Below are 18,847 nucleotides of genomic sequence, written 5' to 3' on the forward strand. Positions count from 1 at the left end.
AATTTAAAAATGCCCTCAAGTAGTTCATAGACTGGTGTGAAAGACAAACTTAGACAAATGGAAGGCAATGTGACTGTAAAAGCACATATATGGTTTTGAAAGAGCATATAGATGAGAAGTTCTAATGTTGACAAGGAGCATGCCTGGGGTATATCAGGGAAGTCATTACAGAAGGGGTGACATCTGAATAAAGTCCCAAACACACCAAAAAGACAGAGTATTTCAGCAAAAGAGAAACGCTTGGGAGACAGAGGCCAGTGCTTGGAAGAGGAAATAGTCCTGTGCTGCTTAAACACAGAATCAAGAGAGACCAGCAGGAAGTGACGCAGGAAAGATAAGCAGAATTGATATCATGAGGAGACTTTTAGGCCATTGTAAAGTGTTTGGAATTTATCCCAGAATGACATTTTGGGGGGAACATTACAGGGTGTCTTGTTCCAGTGTATTTGGGAAAAGCTGCATACTTTTGTTATCTCTGGAAGATTCACAGCGCACATTAACATTATCACGATCTTGGGAATTTGTGCAATAAAGAAACCTTTTTTCACTTTAATTTAGTATTTCCCACACTTATTTGAACATGGAATTATTTTTTCACAGAATATTACATCTCATCATCTTATGAAATGCTCCTTTAAGCACCAAGGTACCAAGAGATGGGTTTTTAATCAGGTAAAGTGACATGATCCAGATTCCTTTGGGAGGATATTTTGGAATGCTTTATCTGGAAGCAGATAAAGAAGATAGATTCAAGGAGTGTAAGCCCGAAGATAGGGAAACCAGTTAAGAGTTTAAGGCATTAGCCAGGTGAGAGATGAGGTGCCTTTAGTGAAAGCTGTGACCATCATGATGGAGAAGACACACATTTGAGAGCTGAGGAGGAGGCATGACTGTCACAGCTTGGTTGCCTGTTATATATATGGGGTAAAGGAGATCCCTCAGGTGACTGAATGGGCCACTGGAAAGGGATAAAGAATGTAGAAAAAAACAGGCTGAGGCAGTGGGAAGACAATGAATTCTATGCTGCTTTTCAGATCCTCATGAGACAGACAAGTAGAGAAGCTTGGTATGTGTATTTAAACATATGTGTATGTGTATTTAAGCTTGGTATGTGTATTTACAAATCAGGAAGGATTTGAGGTAGGTAGCAGATATTTTATAGTACTTGGGATCACCCTTGACTTTTAGAGTGCATTCAGACCAATTGTGGTATTTGGTTTCGAAGGCTGCCACAACAAGTTACCATAAACCAGGTCGCTTAAACTGTAAATCTATTCTTTCACTATGTGGAGGCTAAAAATCCAAAGTGGTGTCAGCAGGGTTAGTTCCTGCTGGAGGCTCTGAGGGAGAGCCTTGTGTTCCTAGTTCCTTGTAGCTTCTGGTAGTCCTTGGTGTTCTTGGCTTATAGGTGCATAATTCCAGACTCTGCCTCCACATTCACATGGCCTTCTCCCCTTTGTCTCAGTATCAGATCTCTCTCCTTTAAGACTCACCTGACATCCAGGGTGATCTCATTTCAAGATCCTCAATATAAGTACATCTGCAAAGACTCTATTTCCAAATGAGGTCACGTTTACAAACACCAGGGTTGGGACACAGACATACCTTTTTGGAGAAACACAATTCAACCTGTTACAAGTGGTTTTCTGTTTTTCCTTCTACCTTTCAACAGCTTCTTTCCTTGTGGAGCAGCCCATACTCTTTCTGTTTCGATTTTATCCTAAGATTGTTCATGGGTTTCCTAAGTGAAGCTGACCATGGAATTTAATAACAATAAACCACTTTAAAAATATAAACTTTAAATAGATGTCATATTATACCATTTACCATTTTTGTAATGGAACAAATGTAAGGTTGATGGAAGAATTACATGAAATAACACAGGTTATTTCCAGGCCTCCCCATTTTTTTTCGGCCTCTGAAAATATATAAAAGGGGCCTTTTTAATTTTGAGAATTTTGTTGGTAGTGATTAAGAAGAAACACCAAGGCATAAAAAACCAAACTGGTGAATTTAATAAGGTTACAGGATCTCACAAACGTTTTACATTAATGATCCCTAACCTACATTTCCCAAATCTCATTTGAGGTATTAACTGGAAGTCATGTTGACCTTTACTTTCCCACATCCCTCCTAAGATTGAGGCTCACCAAACCTCTCCTAAGTACATACCCTCCTTCTGATCCTATCTTATGATGAAGTTGGTGCCTAAATATATAATTAAGGCAAAATAAAATGTATCAAGTGATCATTTGGGGCATTTTGGACTCTGATGGCATGACCCCTTTTCCTTGAAACTCTGGACCAACAAGAAATGATATCCCTTCACAGATTTTATCATTATTGTCAATGTCATACAATAAGACTGCTGAGGGTGAGCATATAGACCAAATGCAAGAGAAAAGAAAAAGACAGGAATTAACATTTTTTACTGCCTCCTCAGGTACCAAATGTTATCTACTCCTTCACAAAATGTGTAATTTCATTTAATTCTCCCATCAATCTTACATTCATCTTACAGTAAATGGAAATGGAAATCCAATGACATCAAGTGTTCTATTTGGCAAATGTCACACTTTCCAAACCCAGATCCTTCTGAATCCAATGCCCAAATCCTGCCCATTTCACTATGCCATTTTGTAAATAAACTGACAGTGAGTAACTCTCATGGGCCATTATGCAAGACTGTATTAACTCATTTACTCTTCACAAATTTATATTATCTAGTCTCTAGGTGTTATCTCCATTTAACCAATAACATAATTGAGACTTAAAAGGGTAAAACAACATGTACAATTTATATAGCTTGTAAGTGGCAAAGTTAGGATTTCCGTTCAGGCTTATCCAACTCCAAAATGCAAACTTTTTCTGAAAATTGTAACCTTGGACCAAATCAAAGGAGAGGTGAAGAACAGATCCCAGGCAAGGATTTGAAGATGGAGAAGTCAGAGAGGAAAGGGGATCCTGCGCTGTGATAAGAAACAAGGAAGAAAGCACTTTCTAGAATGAGGGGATTGTCAGTGCTGTCATTCTGCAAGGCATGGCTAATGTCCCTTGGATTTGGCTGTTTAAAAAAGCAAGGAAGCTGAAACAAGATTGTAGCAGAAATGGAAGAGTGAGGAAGGAATGGGGAGTGTGGTAAGAATCTTAGAAGGTAAAGAGAGAGAGAGTTGGAAAGAGAAGGCAGCACAAAGTTGAGAGAGACTTTATTTGCTTTGTCTCAGGTGGAGAAAATGAAGTACTTACAAGTTGAAGTGGTTAGAGACGGTGGAGAAGTTCAGATACAGGTGACAGAAATGTGAAAGAGAATGACCAATGGTGAAGTATAGAAATCTAGAACACGAGCTTCGGGGGTTTGCCTTGAATGAAGGTAGAGGCAACATTTTCACTGAAGCAGGAGGAGGCAGTGAGCAGAAAGGGAGACAGATTTGAAGCGAACATGGGTAGGAGTCGCGGTATGGGTGGGGCAGGAAGGTGAGAGCTCAGCCTTATACTGGTGTTTCCAAAATCAGAGGGGAGGCCATTTGCCAAGAGAGAGGGAATCGGCAAGATTGATAATTTGGTGACTGTGACGAGAACAAAATGTAAAGAAGCAGCAAGCGACCCTGCTATGATTCAACTCTGTGATGTATAAAATGCCTTTAAGATTTAACACAGCAGATACAAATGTTAGATTTCATATAGCATTTTAGCTAATACTCCAAAGTCTCTAAAAGCAGGAATGTTTCTTTTAAAGTGGATGCCCATTTCCACCTGCATAGGAATACACACCTCAAACTGGAAATAGACATTATGGAACATATGTCTGTCAGTTATTCACCTCCATATAATTTGCATCCCTTTTGCATCTATATTAATCATTTTTTCTGCACAATGTTATCTTGGCAGCACCCAAAAAACATAAAGAATTCATACTTTTATTCAACGCCATGTGCCAAACAATTTCAAAGTGTACTTGTGCTCTGGAGAAGCTAAATAGACTGCATGATGCCAGGTTGTACATAAACAGGGGTTAGAGGATAGGAAAATCAGGCTGATCGTCTTCAGATCTTTCACCAAATGAACATATACTGAGACCACCACTGTCATCTAAGAGCCGTATTTCTTTCTAGAGTAGTAGTGTTCATGAACAGAATAAGTTCAAGAATAATATATTAAGAAAGTTGTTCAAGAGAACCAAGACAGGATGTTGAGGATAATATAAGGTTAAAAACAACCATAATTTAAAGTAAACACTAACCCTAAAGGCTTGACCTGGGTCTAAATTGTTGTTTACAATTTATAATGTGTTTATTTATAATTTATATTGAGCAATGAGGTTTTGTATTTTGAGAATTTATAATGAGCAATGAGGTTTTGTTCTTTGAATAAGTTCCAATGAATTTAGCTCTGAAAAGCAAAACATATAGTAGCTTTCAAGGCTCCCCTTTCTGTCGCCTACACTGGAACTAACTTATCTTTCTGCCTCAAGGAGATCAGAGGATGAAGTCTAGTCTGTGCATAGCAAGGGGGTGGGGGGAAAGCATGGATCATTTAGAAACCTTCCTGCACTGAAGCACTGCACTAATCTGACATCAGCTTCTTCAATAGAATGTTTAAGCAGCAAGAAAGTATTCTATGTTTTTTGGCAATCAGCAGATCAGATAGAAGAATCTAGCAATACGATGAGGATGTGTAATCTGACATGATTAGACAAGGCTCTTTAGTACCAGAACATTCATAATTGAGACAAAGAAAGAGTATTAATAACACTTTCCTAACACGGCAGTTAGCCATTTTATATTTCCTTTCTTTAATCTTAGTGTTTTTCAACAAATCATGGGATTTAATAGCGTGTTTTGGCAGATTAGAGGATTTATGGCCCAGATGTTTTTTGTTCTAAAAATGGATTAGGGTGTAAAGTTTGCTGGAATCCATGGAACATGTTGAGGCAAGCCGGTCATTTTATGTGTGATTAGTGCCTGCCTTCTGTCTCACAGTCCCTCCATCTGTCACAATTCACCAATGGATCTGGTTAGATTTAGCCTCATGTCACAAACAAGTCCCTTTTCTGGGCAATTTCATATTATAGATTCAGTTTATGCCATTTTATGCCCTAGTTAAAAGATAGGGAGAGTGAAAGATGATATATTAGCTTCCCTTTCAATATTTACAAAACAGTGTTTTCCCATCGGTATTCTACCCTAAAGTCGTGCAGATTATCATAATAATGTGCATCAAATAAATAAGTGACCAGTGTTAACATTCAGGTAAAAATTAGTTTTGCTCCTCAAACCTCTTCTTTAAAAGAAATTATTTTGGCAATTTTTCTTTTCTTTTTGTTTTTTTTTTTCTTTTAACTAATTTTGGATTATGGAGCTATAGACAAGTTGGTCATTTGACCGTCTTATGAAAAGTGTGAATTAAATGTGAGTGTAGTTTTCAGTAGCCACAATTTCTGATCGTACAATTCACAGGTATTTGGTTACATCCATGCTTGAAATTTAGCCTCTTACAAGTTTGTATCCATAGCAAATCACTGCCACCTGTGGTTTATTTCACCATCAATGGGGGGGGGCGGGGGGGTGAGGGGATGATCTCCTTTCACTTAGTTAATAATGATTTATTCCTTCTGTACATAACACAGCTAATAGTGCTATGTACAAACTCTAAACTGACCTTTCTAACACTGCGAGAATGTCGGTAATTAGAGTGATAATCATCAATACCCATATCCTGCAGTATGATCCTTACATGAAAACAAGTATCAAAGATAGGTTTTATTTGGGCACTACAAAACATTCAGATAACTGAAAGTTTATTTAAAAACTATATTGTGAACTTTCCAAGCATGTGGAAAAAACTATATTTCACTTAAGTACTGTGTATGCATTACAGGTACTTGGCAGCATGTTCACGTATGACTGTGTGAATCAGTCATTATCAATTACTCATTCGTTCATTCGTCGTAGACAAATGACACTGAAAAATTATTATGTGCCAGACACTAGCCATTACGCAAAAAGGACGTGGTTTTTATGGTTAAAGGTTAAGCTCTCCATGCCTTTATACAAAACATAGCCTTTGTTCTGTCACACCTTCAGGTTATTTAAATGACCATGATGCTGTCACCAAGGCAATCCAAGAAGCTCGGCAGATGAAGGAGCAGCTTCGGCGGGAGCAACAGGTGCTTGATGGGAAGGTGGCTGTTGTGAATAGTCTAGGTCTCAATAACTGCCGGACGGAAAAGGTTAGTTCATAAAAGATCTGACTTTCCAAAACTACTTCCGTTGCCTGAAAGCTTTTCTCCTTTGTTTTCTCACCTCACCATCCTCAGAATGATGCTTCTCCCTCCTTTTCCCCCCGCTCTGTCAATACAGAAAAATCTCCATGCCCATCCTAATCAAAACCATCTGCAAATGAGAAGAGTTATAATTCTCTTCTATCCATGTCCAAACTTTATTGACAATTAATATCCCCCTGTCTGCCATCTGTTTGCATTAAAATGGAATGGCATTTGAAATATTTGAGTCTGAGTGAAAGTTTTGCTCTACAGAGATGCTTAACTTGTATTTGGGGATGAGCTGGATTTGAAAATCCTGAATCTTCTTTAATCAGCATAAGCTTGGATGATACCCACGCTCACAGTCTAAGTAACTAGGATCCTGAGCTTGTCATAATATGTTTCCACTGCAAAGCACGGTCAAGTTTTAGATGACCGCACAGTTAGAAATTCTGACTTTATTATAAAACAAAATGTGCTTTTTAAAACTTGTACATTGTTGTTATGCCTAAGCCCAGTGAAACTTCTGAATTCATCTGAGATACATTAATTTCAAATTCTTGTGTCTAAGCTGCATGGTATTTTATTCAGAAAAATATTATGTTATTATAGAATGCTCAGAGAGATGTATTTATGTAGGTAATATGTGATTTTTTTAATTGAAATTTTAAAATATTACCGAGTCTCCTTTTCACAATTCTATAGCTAAAGAGACATGGTAAATAAGAGGGAAAAAAAATGATCAGCTACTTAGCAGCAACTTGAAAGTTAACCGTCATGGGAAGCTTGTGAGTCAAACAGTATTGTCCAGAATGAGCAGATTGTTAATTTGATAGCTTTATGGTTTCCCAGGTTTTATATGGAATTTGATGTGCAATCTCTAAGCTCACAATCTGCATAGCGAAAGTGAAATATATGTGTGATCCTGTCACAACTGTACTTTTCGTCTGGTCCAAACATGGGTCAAAAGGATGGGGAAATGATTTTAATTCTGCTCCGTTCCTGGAGGGGAGAGCAAAGCATGGTTAGGTACACATCCCTTGCAGTCACACAACATAACAAGAGCAACATTGGTGCAGCAAGAAGGGCACAAAATTTTTCTAGCTAAGCACCAGAAGGGAAGGGGGAAAAGCAACGTGACAGCTCTAAGAAGGAATGATAGCAAGCATGAAGGAATTTATATTCAAATATTTAAACATTCTTGAAAGGATGCTTGAACAGAAATTCCTTTTCTCTGCTCCCCATGTAGAAATGAGTTTAACACTCAGCCAGATGCTAATGCGAAGTGACTCAAGCTATTCCTCGCAAGCATAGCTAAATTGCCGTTATTTGTTAAGCGCATTGAATTCAGCTGTGGATACAGCAGTTGGTTGCATTCAGCAAGCATCTGTACCCTTTTTTTTTTTAATCCTCCAAAGCAGAGACAACTCTACCTATCTCCCCCCTCTCCTCCCCTGTGCTGGCTGGGAATTGTCAAGTGACAACCGACCAAATCCTTTTGGACAGGAAGCCTTCATCCTGAGTTCTATATACTTGCAAAACAGGCCTTGTGGTTGGATCAGGGAGCCCATTAAAAGCACTTTGATGGTATGGAAATTCATCTTCATGAAGCTCCTAGGCCCCTAAGCAGCATGCTGTTTAGCTGTGGTTACAGATCAGTCATTCAGATCGGAGGGCAATAATTGTGCTGACGGCTTGTAAGGCAATGGAAGTACATAAAATAATCCTGGGCCCTCCACCATGGCACTGCGAGTTAATCTTCTCTAATACAGATCAGCTGTTGTTCTAACACATGACTTTATGCCGGCTCCAGTGACTCTGCTCAGCCTTTTGATTAAGTAACAGGAGTGGAGCCATCTGCATTCACTTTACTCCATAGTTGTCCATTGTTAGGGAACTTTATTTCCACTTCTTGTTCCACTTGTTCCAAGCATACTTTATCTCTCTGATTAGCACCTTCTCTATTTGTGCTGCAGGAGTGAGAGTTGCCTCTTGTTGAAAGCTACTGCCTTCAGTGTTCCTTTCTCTTTTGTAGAATTAGAACTTTTTAGAAATCTGTTTTTGAAGTAATACCTGCCAAAATCTGTTGGCCAATTAAGATATCTCCAGTCCCAAGAATGTTGTCCTTCCCAGATCTCTTCACCGTGCCCTTTCAGTGTGACTGAGTTATGTCATCAGCAACAGTCTTGTATTTTTATGGTTTTTTTAAGTGAAAATCTTAAAATGAAGTGAAACAGTTCCATTATTATAATAGCATGGCAAACTTTTGTAAGGTGTGAGTAAATATTTTCAGCAGACGATTCTGAATGACTCCTTGGTACCTGACAGTGAAAGTGTGATTTTTGAAGCTCTCCCGAGAAGCAGGTATTAACTGTGCTTGCCCTTTCCTATTGAACTAGCTTGCTTGTCATTTCTACAATATTAATGATTGATCTATGTGCAACTCCTGGGAATGCGATAATGTCAAATTTATGTTCTTTAATTAATACCTGCTGTGTATGGGGGGGTGGTATTATGTACTTGAACAAGAAAGTATGTTCTCTGCCTTTATGAAGTATATGGTTTAAATCAAATTATTATTTTGACTGTCAGTCATGGCACCTTTATGTTTGTGAGCCTACTTATAAGAAGTGAATAAAGGCCCCACCCATTTTCTTTGGTATATCAGATCGATTCTGCACCTGAGTTGACAAAGATGGCTGCTTATTCTTCCACATAAAGTGACATCACTTTGCCTATCCCGTTGTTAATTTCCTAATACCTACCTTTTTAATAGATTTTTATACTTGCCTGGCTTTATCCATGGCCAAAGCATAGGTAGATGAGTAGTTGGTTTGGAATTTTGCTTCCGTTTGAAAGACATAAACAGAATATATGGTAAATTTCTGCACTGTATCATACCATTTGAATCCCAAAAGGACATTTCTCTCACTAAAGCAATATTCCCAATTTCCAAAACCCGAAAAGTGTGGGAGATGTAAGGAGAAGGGGAGATAAAAGAAAAAAAGAGAGAAAGGATCTGGGAGAAAGGAAAGGGGAAAAGAGAAGAAATCCAGCCTGGCGCTCCCATCTGTCCGAAAGGTGATTAGCACAACCTGAGACCCAGATAGTTGGAATCCGCAGTGCAGATCTGTTTTCTTGAGTATGCAAACCTTATACACAGAAACTTTTCTCCACATTTCAAATGACCAACATGGTTGTCCCAAGTAGAGAGTCGTAATTCTGAAAAGCTGTAATTGGTAGTAAAAACAATTAGAGGTGTGAAGATAGGGACAAATGTTTTCTAGTAATATGCACCAAAACACATAATGAAAGTCATTTTTACTAAAACACATTTTAATTGAAGACTTCTAAAAGATTTTTCATTTTTTACTTTTCTTGGAAGTGTGTCAACATACCCAAAAACTGTGTATGTCAGGTTTCTTGGAAACTCTGGGACACAGTGTTATTTATAATTGTCATTTCAGGTTAATTATAGCCTGATTGCATATTCGGATAATGTTATCTTTTATCACATAGCTCTTCACAGATTAGTGTTATGGATGAATAAAAAATCTTCTCAGGTAGAAAGAATCAGAAAGACTCTCATACATTTGGCTTGTCAAAACCACCTGCTTTGCTTCATTAGCACCCGCCTGGCACAGTCTTGACCATATGATCAACTGCATACTCAGGTTCTGACCTTGTGTTTGAAGGTAGCCATAGTTAAGAGGGAATCATAAAGTCCTCAGTTTTTGTCCTGATACCACTAGGCAGTACTAGTATAATAGAAACCCAATGCACTTGAAATAGTGCAGAAATTTCCAGAAATTTCCTTGCTTATTTCCCTCACCCCCAATGTAGTTAACCTAGGAGAATGATGCCTATGCTGTGGTATTTGGTAGACATGTGTTTCATTACATGCATCAGGAAGTCTAAACACAACAGCTTCAACAAATAACGATTCATTTTTAACACATAATGAAGTTCTGGAGTGGGCAGTTCATGGTGTTAGTTTATCAGCTCAGCAATGTCAGGGTTGAAATCTCTGTGATTCGCTTAGTTTTTCCCTTAGTGTCATAAACTGGTGCTCTACCTACAACCATGCCAGCTCAGGAAGGAGAAGGAGTTTTCTCTTTGCTCTTTTCAGGCCTCTTTCGCATAGAGATGTTTTTCCTCCCTCCTTCATTCACATTGGAGTGTTTCTTACGTTATCCACATAGAGATGTTTCACTGCACCCCTGAAGCTGACTTCCACAAACATCTCATTTGGGTAGAAATGGGTCCTATGCATTCCTTTAAGACAATTACTGGTCAAAGGAAGAGAACTTGCCTTAAGTTTACCAGGAATGATATTTTGGAACAGAATTAGAGACCTTATCCCCCTAGAGAGCAAGGGATATCTTAAGATCAAAGATTATGTTGACAGAGAAGAAAAGGACCAGAATGGCTATTGAGTAAGAAAAGGCCATTGAAAGCCACAGCTGCATTATAAAAGTATCAAAGCTCTCAAACATTTTCTTTATAAAACCTGTTTGTTTTCATTATATTATATTTGTGGTCATCTAACTACTTTTGCTCTTGCGCCATTACATGTCCCCAGGGCCTCATACCTTGTCTGTGGTCCATAAAGAATTAAATCGCACATAAGCATGTGCGCACACATACATGAAAACGTTGCTTAGGTGACAGGTTAAACCAATGAATATGTGTTGTCACACATGCTTTCTACATGTTAAGGCCAACTGTGGTCCTACTTTCATATATAAAATTGATGCCACTCACAAAAATAAACCTACAGATGTGCGCATCTGTTTTTTAAGGTAGAGAATTTATCCACCAAGCAAACATTAATTGCCTACAGTGTACTTGAAATCTAAATGCCTACCCATGCTATGAATTCATCTATTACTCCAAATAATAATACCTGGCAAAATGCCTTACTTTTCCTTCTGAGGTTCTGTGAACATTCATTGCAAATTTCCATAGAATAAGGTGAAAATTTAGCAAATAAAATGTATATTTTAAACAATACTTTATTCAATAACAATGGCAGTTTCTCTTTCACTTGTCAGTCATACTCATGAGAAGACTTTCCAAATATCATATGGACTAATTTGTAAACAGAGGTTAATTTTTATAACCCTGGCACTTGGAAACTTCCATTACAACCTCCTCTTTTTCTGCTATTGTCAACTTCTTTCTTTCCCTTTAACGGAGTGCCAAACATGAAATGACAGTGGCCAATGTTGACTTAATGTGGATGTTTAATAATGAAAAAAAGTGTGTCAGTCCCAGCATTAGTTACAAATGGCAGTAAGTGTATCGGATGGCAGGCCTGTAATAATTTTACATCCATCATTCTTTCCTGATGCTTCGCTGGCCATCTGATGGATGGGGCCAGCAGTGTTAACTCTTCAGAAACTGACACAGTGTATCTAGTTCAGCATTATCTAACACATGCTCCTTCCCTTAGATAAGGACAAGGCATGTGAGGAATTGTGAATTACAGGTTACGCTTTGAAAAAGTGACTGTGAAGGAACTCATGCGTCTGTGTTCAGTGGAAGATACTACAATTAATTAATGATTTATGGATGGCTTTTGTAGATGTTGCCTTTAGTCAAAATGAATTAGAGAAGTCAAATTAGAACCAGCTATTTCAGTGGTTAGAGGAAAAAAATCACTAAGGAGAAAGGCATGTTAGGTAAATCCTGCACGAGGAAGTGAGATAGATCATCACCGCACCCTGGCAAAGCAGGAGCTTTTTACCTGGGGGTCGGGGGTGAGGGGGGCGCCGAGTTGTGTGTGAGCACGCATGTGTGATTTTTAAAAAGCTCCCCAACTTTTAAGTCTGCTGGTTGGAATTTGTCTAGGAAAAACTACAGTAACACAAATTATTAATAGTATTTCTTTATAAAAGTATTATTTTTTAATCTCTACATTTGCATATTAATTATTCCATGACTTTAAAAGATACATAAAATCTGATGTTGAATGCTTGCTTTTTTTTATAATTAGAGGCTCTCTACTCTGAAAATTTATATAAAATGGATAGGGAACTGCTTTCTAGGCAACTGATTATTAGGAAATCTAGACCAGCTTTTTGTGTGCAAGTTGGCATTTGATCCTTAGGTTTTCTTTTCTTTTGTTTTTCATTCATAAAACCTTCTTAATTCTGAGTGTCTTAGCTAGGGAACACTTCTTATGGGACAGGAGGGGAGAGGAAAACCCCTTAGTGAATATTATCAGCACAGAGCAGCCAGTTTTCAAAGACCATGACAAAAAGGCGAATAGGTATTATGTCATCACCCATCCATCACTCTATATGTCAGCCTTTCAATAATTCCAATCGACATTCTCGACAGGCTGGTGCAAGTTAAAGGGGCTGTTTGTTTCTAGAAATTGAGTATGGGCTGTCTATAGCCTTTTGTTCCAGATGGTTTTCTTCTGTGTCTTTTCATTTCTTTCTTTTTTCTTTCTTTTCTTTTTGGGGGTATTTAATTGAAATACATGCCGAGTTTGCAGACTGCAAAGATCAGAGCTGTTTTCGTCCAGCAGTGGTAACTATGCATTAAACATTTTGATTTGTTTGAGCTTGAAGTTTAGTCCTTTTTTGCCATTTGCTTCATGGAGTTTGTGTATATTTACAGCCTCTGCATTTAATGGCCACATGCCTTATTTTCACAGATGGCCAGTGGAAGACTTTTTCTTTCTCTTAGTATAGCCCGCTTTCAGTTTTGCTACATTTGTCACAGTGCCACAACTTGCAGCTAGCAAGTGCCCACGCTTGGTGGGGAGCAATTATGGTGTGAGTTTTTAAGGAGCTTTTTAAAGGTTTTTTTTTTCCAGTAAACTTTTTATGGTTTAATTTTCAAGCCTAGAAAAGCTGTGCATGTTTTCAAACAGAGAGTCTTGTGTTCTTTACATCATTCTGGTAGAGGGGTTAGTGCAGGATGGTCCAATAAAATGAGACACACAGGGCATGCCAAATTGGGCTTTCGGATAGACACCCACAGGCCTCTCTGATGATTGAAATTGTCTGTGCATTTAAAGACATGATAGGCTTACAATAGTATTCCTGAAAAAAGCAAGTTTGAAAACACCATGTAGAGAACGATCTAGATATTTTTAAAGTATATTTCTATGTTGCATGTTAAAAAGGCTAGAAGAATAATAATGCAGTAGTCATGCCAAGGTGATGGGGTTGTAAATTGACATACATGTGCCCACATTTCCATTTTTCCTAAATTCCCATAAGGAAAGTAAGAATCACTTTTGTTGTTGGACCAGACGTTTTCTTTTTATAAAAAAAAAAAAAAAAAAATCTGTTAAGAATGGTCTTTCCTTCTTTTCTCCCTTGGTCCTTTCCTCATCCCCAAGATGGAATAGTCATCTTAGAGACATTTAAACATTAAAGCACTGAAATAATACAGACGTTTGTTTTTTTCAGTTACCTTCTTATATTTACTAGATGTGTTGTATTCTCTATTGTCGTGTATTGCAAACTACCAAATAAGATTAAAAATTATGAGGAAAATGTTCTGAATTTAGCATGTATTTCAAGGATCTCCTTGATCTTTTCAATCATACCTTTTCTCTTTTTTTTCCCCCACAAATGAGAAAGACTTGTTTATGAGTCATAGAAATAATAATGGCTACTGATGTTTATTTTGTGCTTTACCCTTTCCCAAGTGATTTCACATCAGCTTTCAGTCTCATACTGTAATATGAGCAGAACAGTATTCCATCTTTATTTTAAAAATAAAAATGAGGAGCGCCTGGGTGGCTCAGTTGGTTAAGCGTCCGACTTCAGCTCAGATCATGATCTCATGGCTTGTGAGTTGGGCCCTGCGTCAGGCTCTGTGCTGACAGCTCAGAGCCTGGAGCCTGCTTTGGATTCTGTGTCTCCCTCTCTCTCTCTCTGACCCTCCCCCGCTCACTCTCTGTCTCTCTCAGTCTCTGAAAAATAAACTGAACATTAAAAAAATTTTAATTAAGAATAAAAATGAGATTGGAGATTACAGGAATTCCAGTGGAAGATCAGTTTTTAAACCAAGGTCTTGTGGCTTAAAGTTCAGTCTGTCTTCTAATGGACTGGGCTGAAGAAGTTCAAGAAAGTACCCTGCCTGGTGATTAGCTCCTGGGCCAGTGTTGGTCATATGTATTATGTAGTATGATTTGAGGCTTTATTAAAAAATCTAATTTAAGGGACGCCTGGGTGGCTCAGTTGGTTGAGAGTCCGGCTTCGGCTCAGGTCGTGATCCCGTGGTTTGTGAGTTCGAGCCCTGCGTGAGGCTCTGTGCTGACAGCTTGGAGCCTGGAGCCCGCTTCGGATTCTGTGTCTCCTCCTCTCTCTGCCTCTCCCCCACTCATGCTCTGTCTCTCTGTGTCTCTCAATAATAGATCAACTTAAAAAAAAAATCTCCTTTAAGCAACCACCATTTCCACAATTCATACATTGTTCTTCTAACTACTTTGTTTTTCCTGTGTCAGCTCCCTTCCTGGGTCTCTCTTCCTCCACCGCACACAAGAGGAGGAGCAAAGAAAACAAAAAGAACATGCTCCATCTTATTTATTTTGCTTCTCGTAAGCAGTGCTGATAAAACATGTAAAGTTTTAGCTGTTTATTAAATTGAAATTTTAAATATCCATTCTAATCTGTACTTTTTCTCTCCCTTCCCTTGAAACAACCACAGATAATTGAAAAGTGAACAATAACTCCGATGTGCCCGTTTCTATTTGTCAGACCCAGCCTTTCTGGACCAAGCCATGACTCTTTCCAATAGTCCAATTGTATTTATTTAACTGAGGTAACTACTGGCTACTGAGGCTACAGTCATAAGAATGCTAGCAGTTTTATAGCTTATATTCCATGAAATGGAAAAATTAAAGAGAAAAATTCTGTCTGTACATTTCTGTATCTCAATAACTGAGTTATCCATTGTTTATAGAATAATTAATATAAGACAATATTCAGGTTTTTGTTTACATCTATGCTGCCCTCCCACCTACCGGACATCCTGTGTCAGTTATAAATTCTATTATTTTTCTTTGTTGGCCTCCTGTTTTTCTCATGTTGACCCTTTTGATTTAACTCGGTGTGCACAGTGTCTATATCTGCCCTGCTTTGAAATATAACAAAGTCTTTTTTTTTAGATTTTGGTTGGATGCTGACCACATACACAAACATTTGAAAACTTGATTCTTAGTTTTTTTCTTCTTCTGCCTTCTCTCCTCCACATGTACACGCCATAAACACAACTGTGACAAATAAGCCAGGGCCAATATTTTGCCATGGCAGTGTTCCTGTGTACCTTCTTTGTGACTGATTTGTTTTCTGCAGATTGCTTTGAGTGGCCTTTTTGTGCGTTACACCCCCAGGCCTCAGCACCTTCTGCCTCTCTCTGGCAGCACCTTCTTCCTCTCTCCTTAAAACTTACTCAGTTTTAAGGGCTAAATTAGTAATGTTGAATTTGGGTACATAAGTGTGTCTTTCACAAAGTACCTGAATCAGTAAGTCTGATTGCTATTTGACAGTCTCTTCACAAAATATACCTCAATAACTCAAGGTTTTTTCATAATTTGCAATATCTTCCTTGACTATAATAGAATGATTGCAGGTTTCTCCATTATAAGTGGAGTTCCCTTAAGTTTTGAAACTTAAAAACTTTTAAGAAACTGTCATTTATGGATAGAGAAAATATTTATAGTTTTATACATTGGTCGCATTGTTTTAGTTTTATTTTAGGGAGTGTCCAGTAAAGTAGCATGTAGAATTGCAGGTTTGAAAGAAAATGAAAAGGCCTTGAATCCAACCTGTCATCTGATGTTGCGTTTCCTCTTCCATATTTTTAATATGCTAGGCAGGTGGTCATATGGCCCATACTTGAAAATCTCCAGAAAGGGGAAATTTTTTTTTACATCTTGAGCAGCTCATTTAATGGACAGAGACTTGTGACTATTAGACAACTCTTTGTGGTTCATTATCTTTCACCTGATAACTTAAAACCATTGGTCAGTGTTGTATCTCTTGACTACGTATGACCAAATTCTATCCCTTTCTCACAATACCAGGCCTTGATTTTTTTTAAATAAGTTAATTCTTAAGATATTTAAAGACAGATGTTTTTGATCTGCTCTTCCCACCTCATTCAACTTTCTTTTTCATCGGCCCCATGCAACTTCTCCAGCATGACAATAAGGGGATTGATAGGAACATAATCCAAAGCCCAAAATATTATGGCCATCGAGCATCATGGTCCACATTCTAATTCCTATAGAAAAATAAACTGAAGTCGTTATAACGTTGTTTTTGTTACTGAATCCATACTCGTTTTTTATTGTCACTACATCCTCTACTAATTGCTCTTAGCTAATTTTTATAACCATCAGCTCTGTCTTTTCTGGAATATCCATTAACTGCTCAGGTCATTGTTCCTCAGATTTCTCTCTTCTTTCATGAAAAACAGAATTATTTGTCATTAGCTTCCTAATATTTCTCATGCTTTAAAACCAATTATTTAAAAATCATAAATCTGCATTCATCAATTCCATCTACAAGTCTTGGAAAATTATTCGTGTATATTAAGACTTGAGTTCATACTAACTGTGTTTCCTTCAAAACCATTCCATCTACAACTTCACAATACTTTTTAAAGAAAATTTGATCTGCCAGTACATTTCAATTTGATCAGATTGCCTGATGAAACTAAGTTTCTAAGAAATGTAGCTAAAATATTTATTTGGCTAAATATTTATTAAAATAAATACTTAGCTTTAGGAAACATTTCATGAAGATGGCTACCAAATTTCATAAAAGGAAATTAGACTGTGGAACAAAATTATGTGTTCTGATGCATGATTTTCTCCACTAGGGGAATCTCTGAATTTAGAAAAAGAAAGCATCAAGATTAGATAAGGCTGATTTTGTAGATAACTAGATTAGAGGACATTTATGGACCTTTCCAACCCCTTTGCTCACATATCTCTATGATTGATTCTCTGATGGAGAAAATGATTGGAAAATATTCCTAAGGAATACCAGATTTCAGAGTAAACGTGTCTGGGAATATCCTAGTGGATACATTTACATTTGGCCAGAGTAAAATTAGTGAGTGATTTCTTCAATTTGCATTTTTGTTAGTCTTGGAGAGAAGTGTGTGTGTGTGTGTGTGTGTGTGTGTGTGTGTGTGTTAGAGAGAGAGAGAGCGAGAGGGAGAAAGAGAGAGTATGTATTTGTATATAATTTATATACAATTTGCAAGAAAGCCTTTTCTCCCATTTGTGCTGTTAGATTATGTAGGTGGATGGTTATTTCTTACAAAAACAGTGTTCTCAGTAAGCAAGGGTGAAACTGAAAGGTTGAGGGGATAGACATATGCATTATTTCTTTATATTTTACTTAAGCTTATGAGAAAAATCTCCAACTGATAAATCATTATGACATTATAAATAATCTTTCATCTTCTTTGGTGGTCTGTGAGGCTCACATAATTGGAGGGTTAAAAACCTTTTTTGTTTCGTTCTTCCTCCTGTGTCATTAGTATAGAAGTAGACCGTAAAAAAAAGTGCAGCCAGAAGGAGTTTAACTGTTACTGAGTCAACATTTGACAGTCACACTCTATTCTGTCATTTCATGCATGTGCTTTTTATGAGTTTTATAGCTTTGTGAGCTTTATTTCAGGGATGTCCATTATGATAGCTGATCCACAGCCCATCTCTTTCTGTCTATGTGTGTCTGCTGGGGAGCAAAGCTCATCACCTTATATGAATCCCAATTTCAAGGAGTAATAGAGGAACCATTTACTCATGCATTGTTTAATTTTGGATTAGGTAACTAAGGAAATATTCACCACCTCTTAAAATGGAGTTTTCGTGGGTTTTTTTGTTTTGTCTTGACTGCTCTGTGAAATACCAAAACAGAATGTTCATTTGAGCCTTCATAAATGGCGAATTTTTAATTATTTTCTGTATAAGTTGAAGTAATGGAATAGGAGAAAATTTCAATTTAAGTATGTACCAGACTTATAAGCCATCATGCCTGAGCATCAAATGGAAAATAAAAAAGATTAAATACATCATTGTAGATAATGGACAAGAGGAATGAGAAAAAAAATCTCAACAATTTTTAGAGTTGTTACCAAAATTCTTCTTTTAAATGAGTACTTGTCCACTGCTCTAGCCATAGAAAATAAAAGACCATGGGGCGCCTGGGTGGCTCAGTCGGTTAAGCAGCCGACTTCGGCTCAGGTCATGATCTCACGGTCCGTGAGTTCGAGCCCTGCATTGGGCTCTGTGCTGACAGCTCAGAGCCTGGAGCCTGCTTTGGATTCTGTGTCTCCCTCTCTCTCTGCCCCTCCCCTGTTCATGCTCTGTCTCTCTCTGTCTCAAAAATAAATAAACGTTAAAAAAAATTAAAAAAAAAAAGAAAATAAAAGACCATAACCATGACAAGTTATTTAATACTGATATTGAACTATTCCTGTAAATCATACATGCTAGAAAGAATCTTTATTTTTTCAATTTCCCTCATTGACTTTTTTCCCTAATATTAAAAGCATATATATCTTCATTTTTTAAGCTGATGAGAATCTATTGTTATATTT

At 37.6% G+C, this 18,847-nt stretch overlaps 1 protein-coding gene across 21 annotated transcripts in view; it reads left to right on the forward strand.

Annotated features, from left to right (window-relative positions):
- Window positions 1–18,847, forward strand: part of SOX5 (SRY-box transcription factor 5) — a 1,011,059-nt gene that overhangs the window by 972,173 nt on the left and 20,039 nt on the right. For all 21 annotated transcript variants that reach the window (XM_019452504.2, XM_019452503.2, XM_019452501.2 and 18 more), the window contains one exon: window positions 6,084–6,229. In XM_019452504.2, coding sequence (XP_019308049.1) covers window positions 6,084–6,229 — 146 coding nt within the window. The remainder of the gene's footprint in view (window positions 1–6,083; window positions 6,230–18,847) is intronic.

Source organism: Panthera pardus, unplaced genomic scaffold (genome assembly GCF_024362965.1).
Source record: "Panthera pardus isolate Hobbes unplaced genomic scaffold, ASM2436296v1 HiC_scaffold_6, whole genome shotgun sequence".
NCBI classification, from domain to species: domain Eukaryota; kingdom Metazoa; phylum Chordata; class Mammalia; order Carnivora; family Felidae; genus Panthera; species Panthera pardus.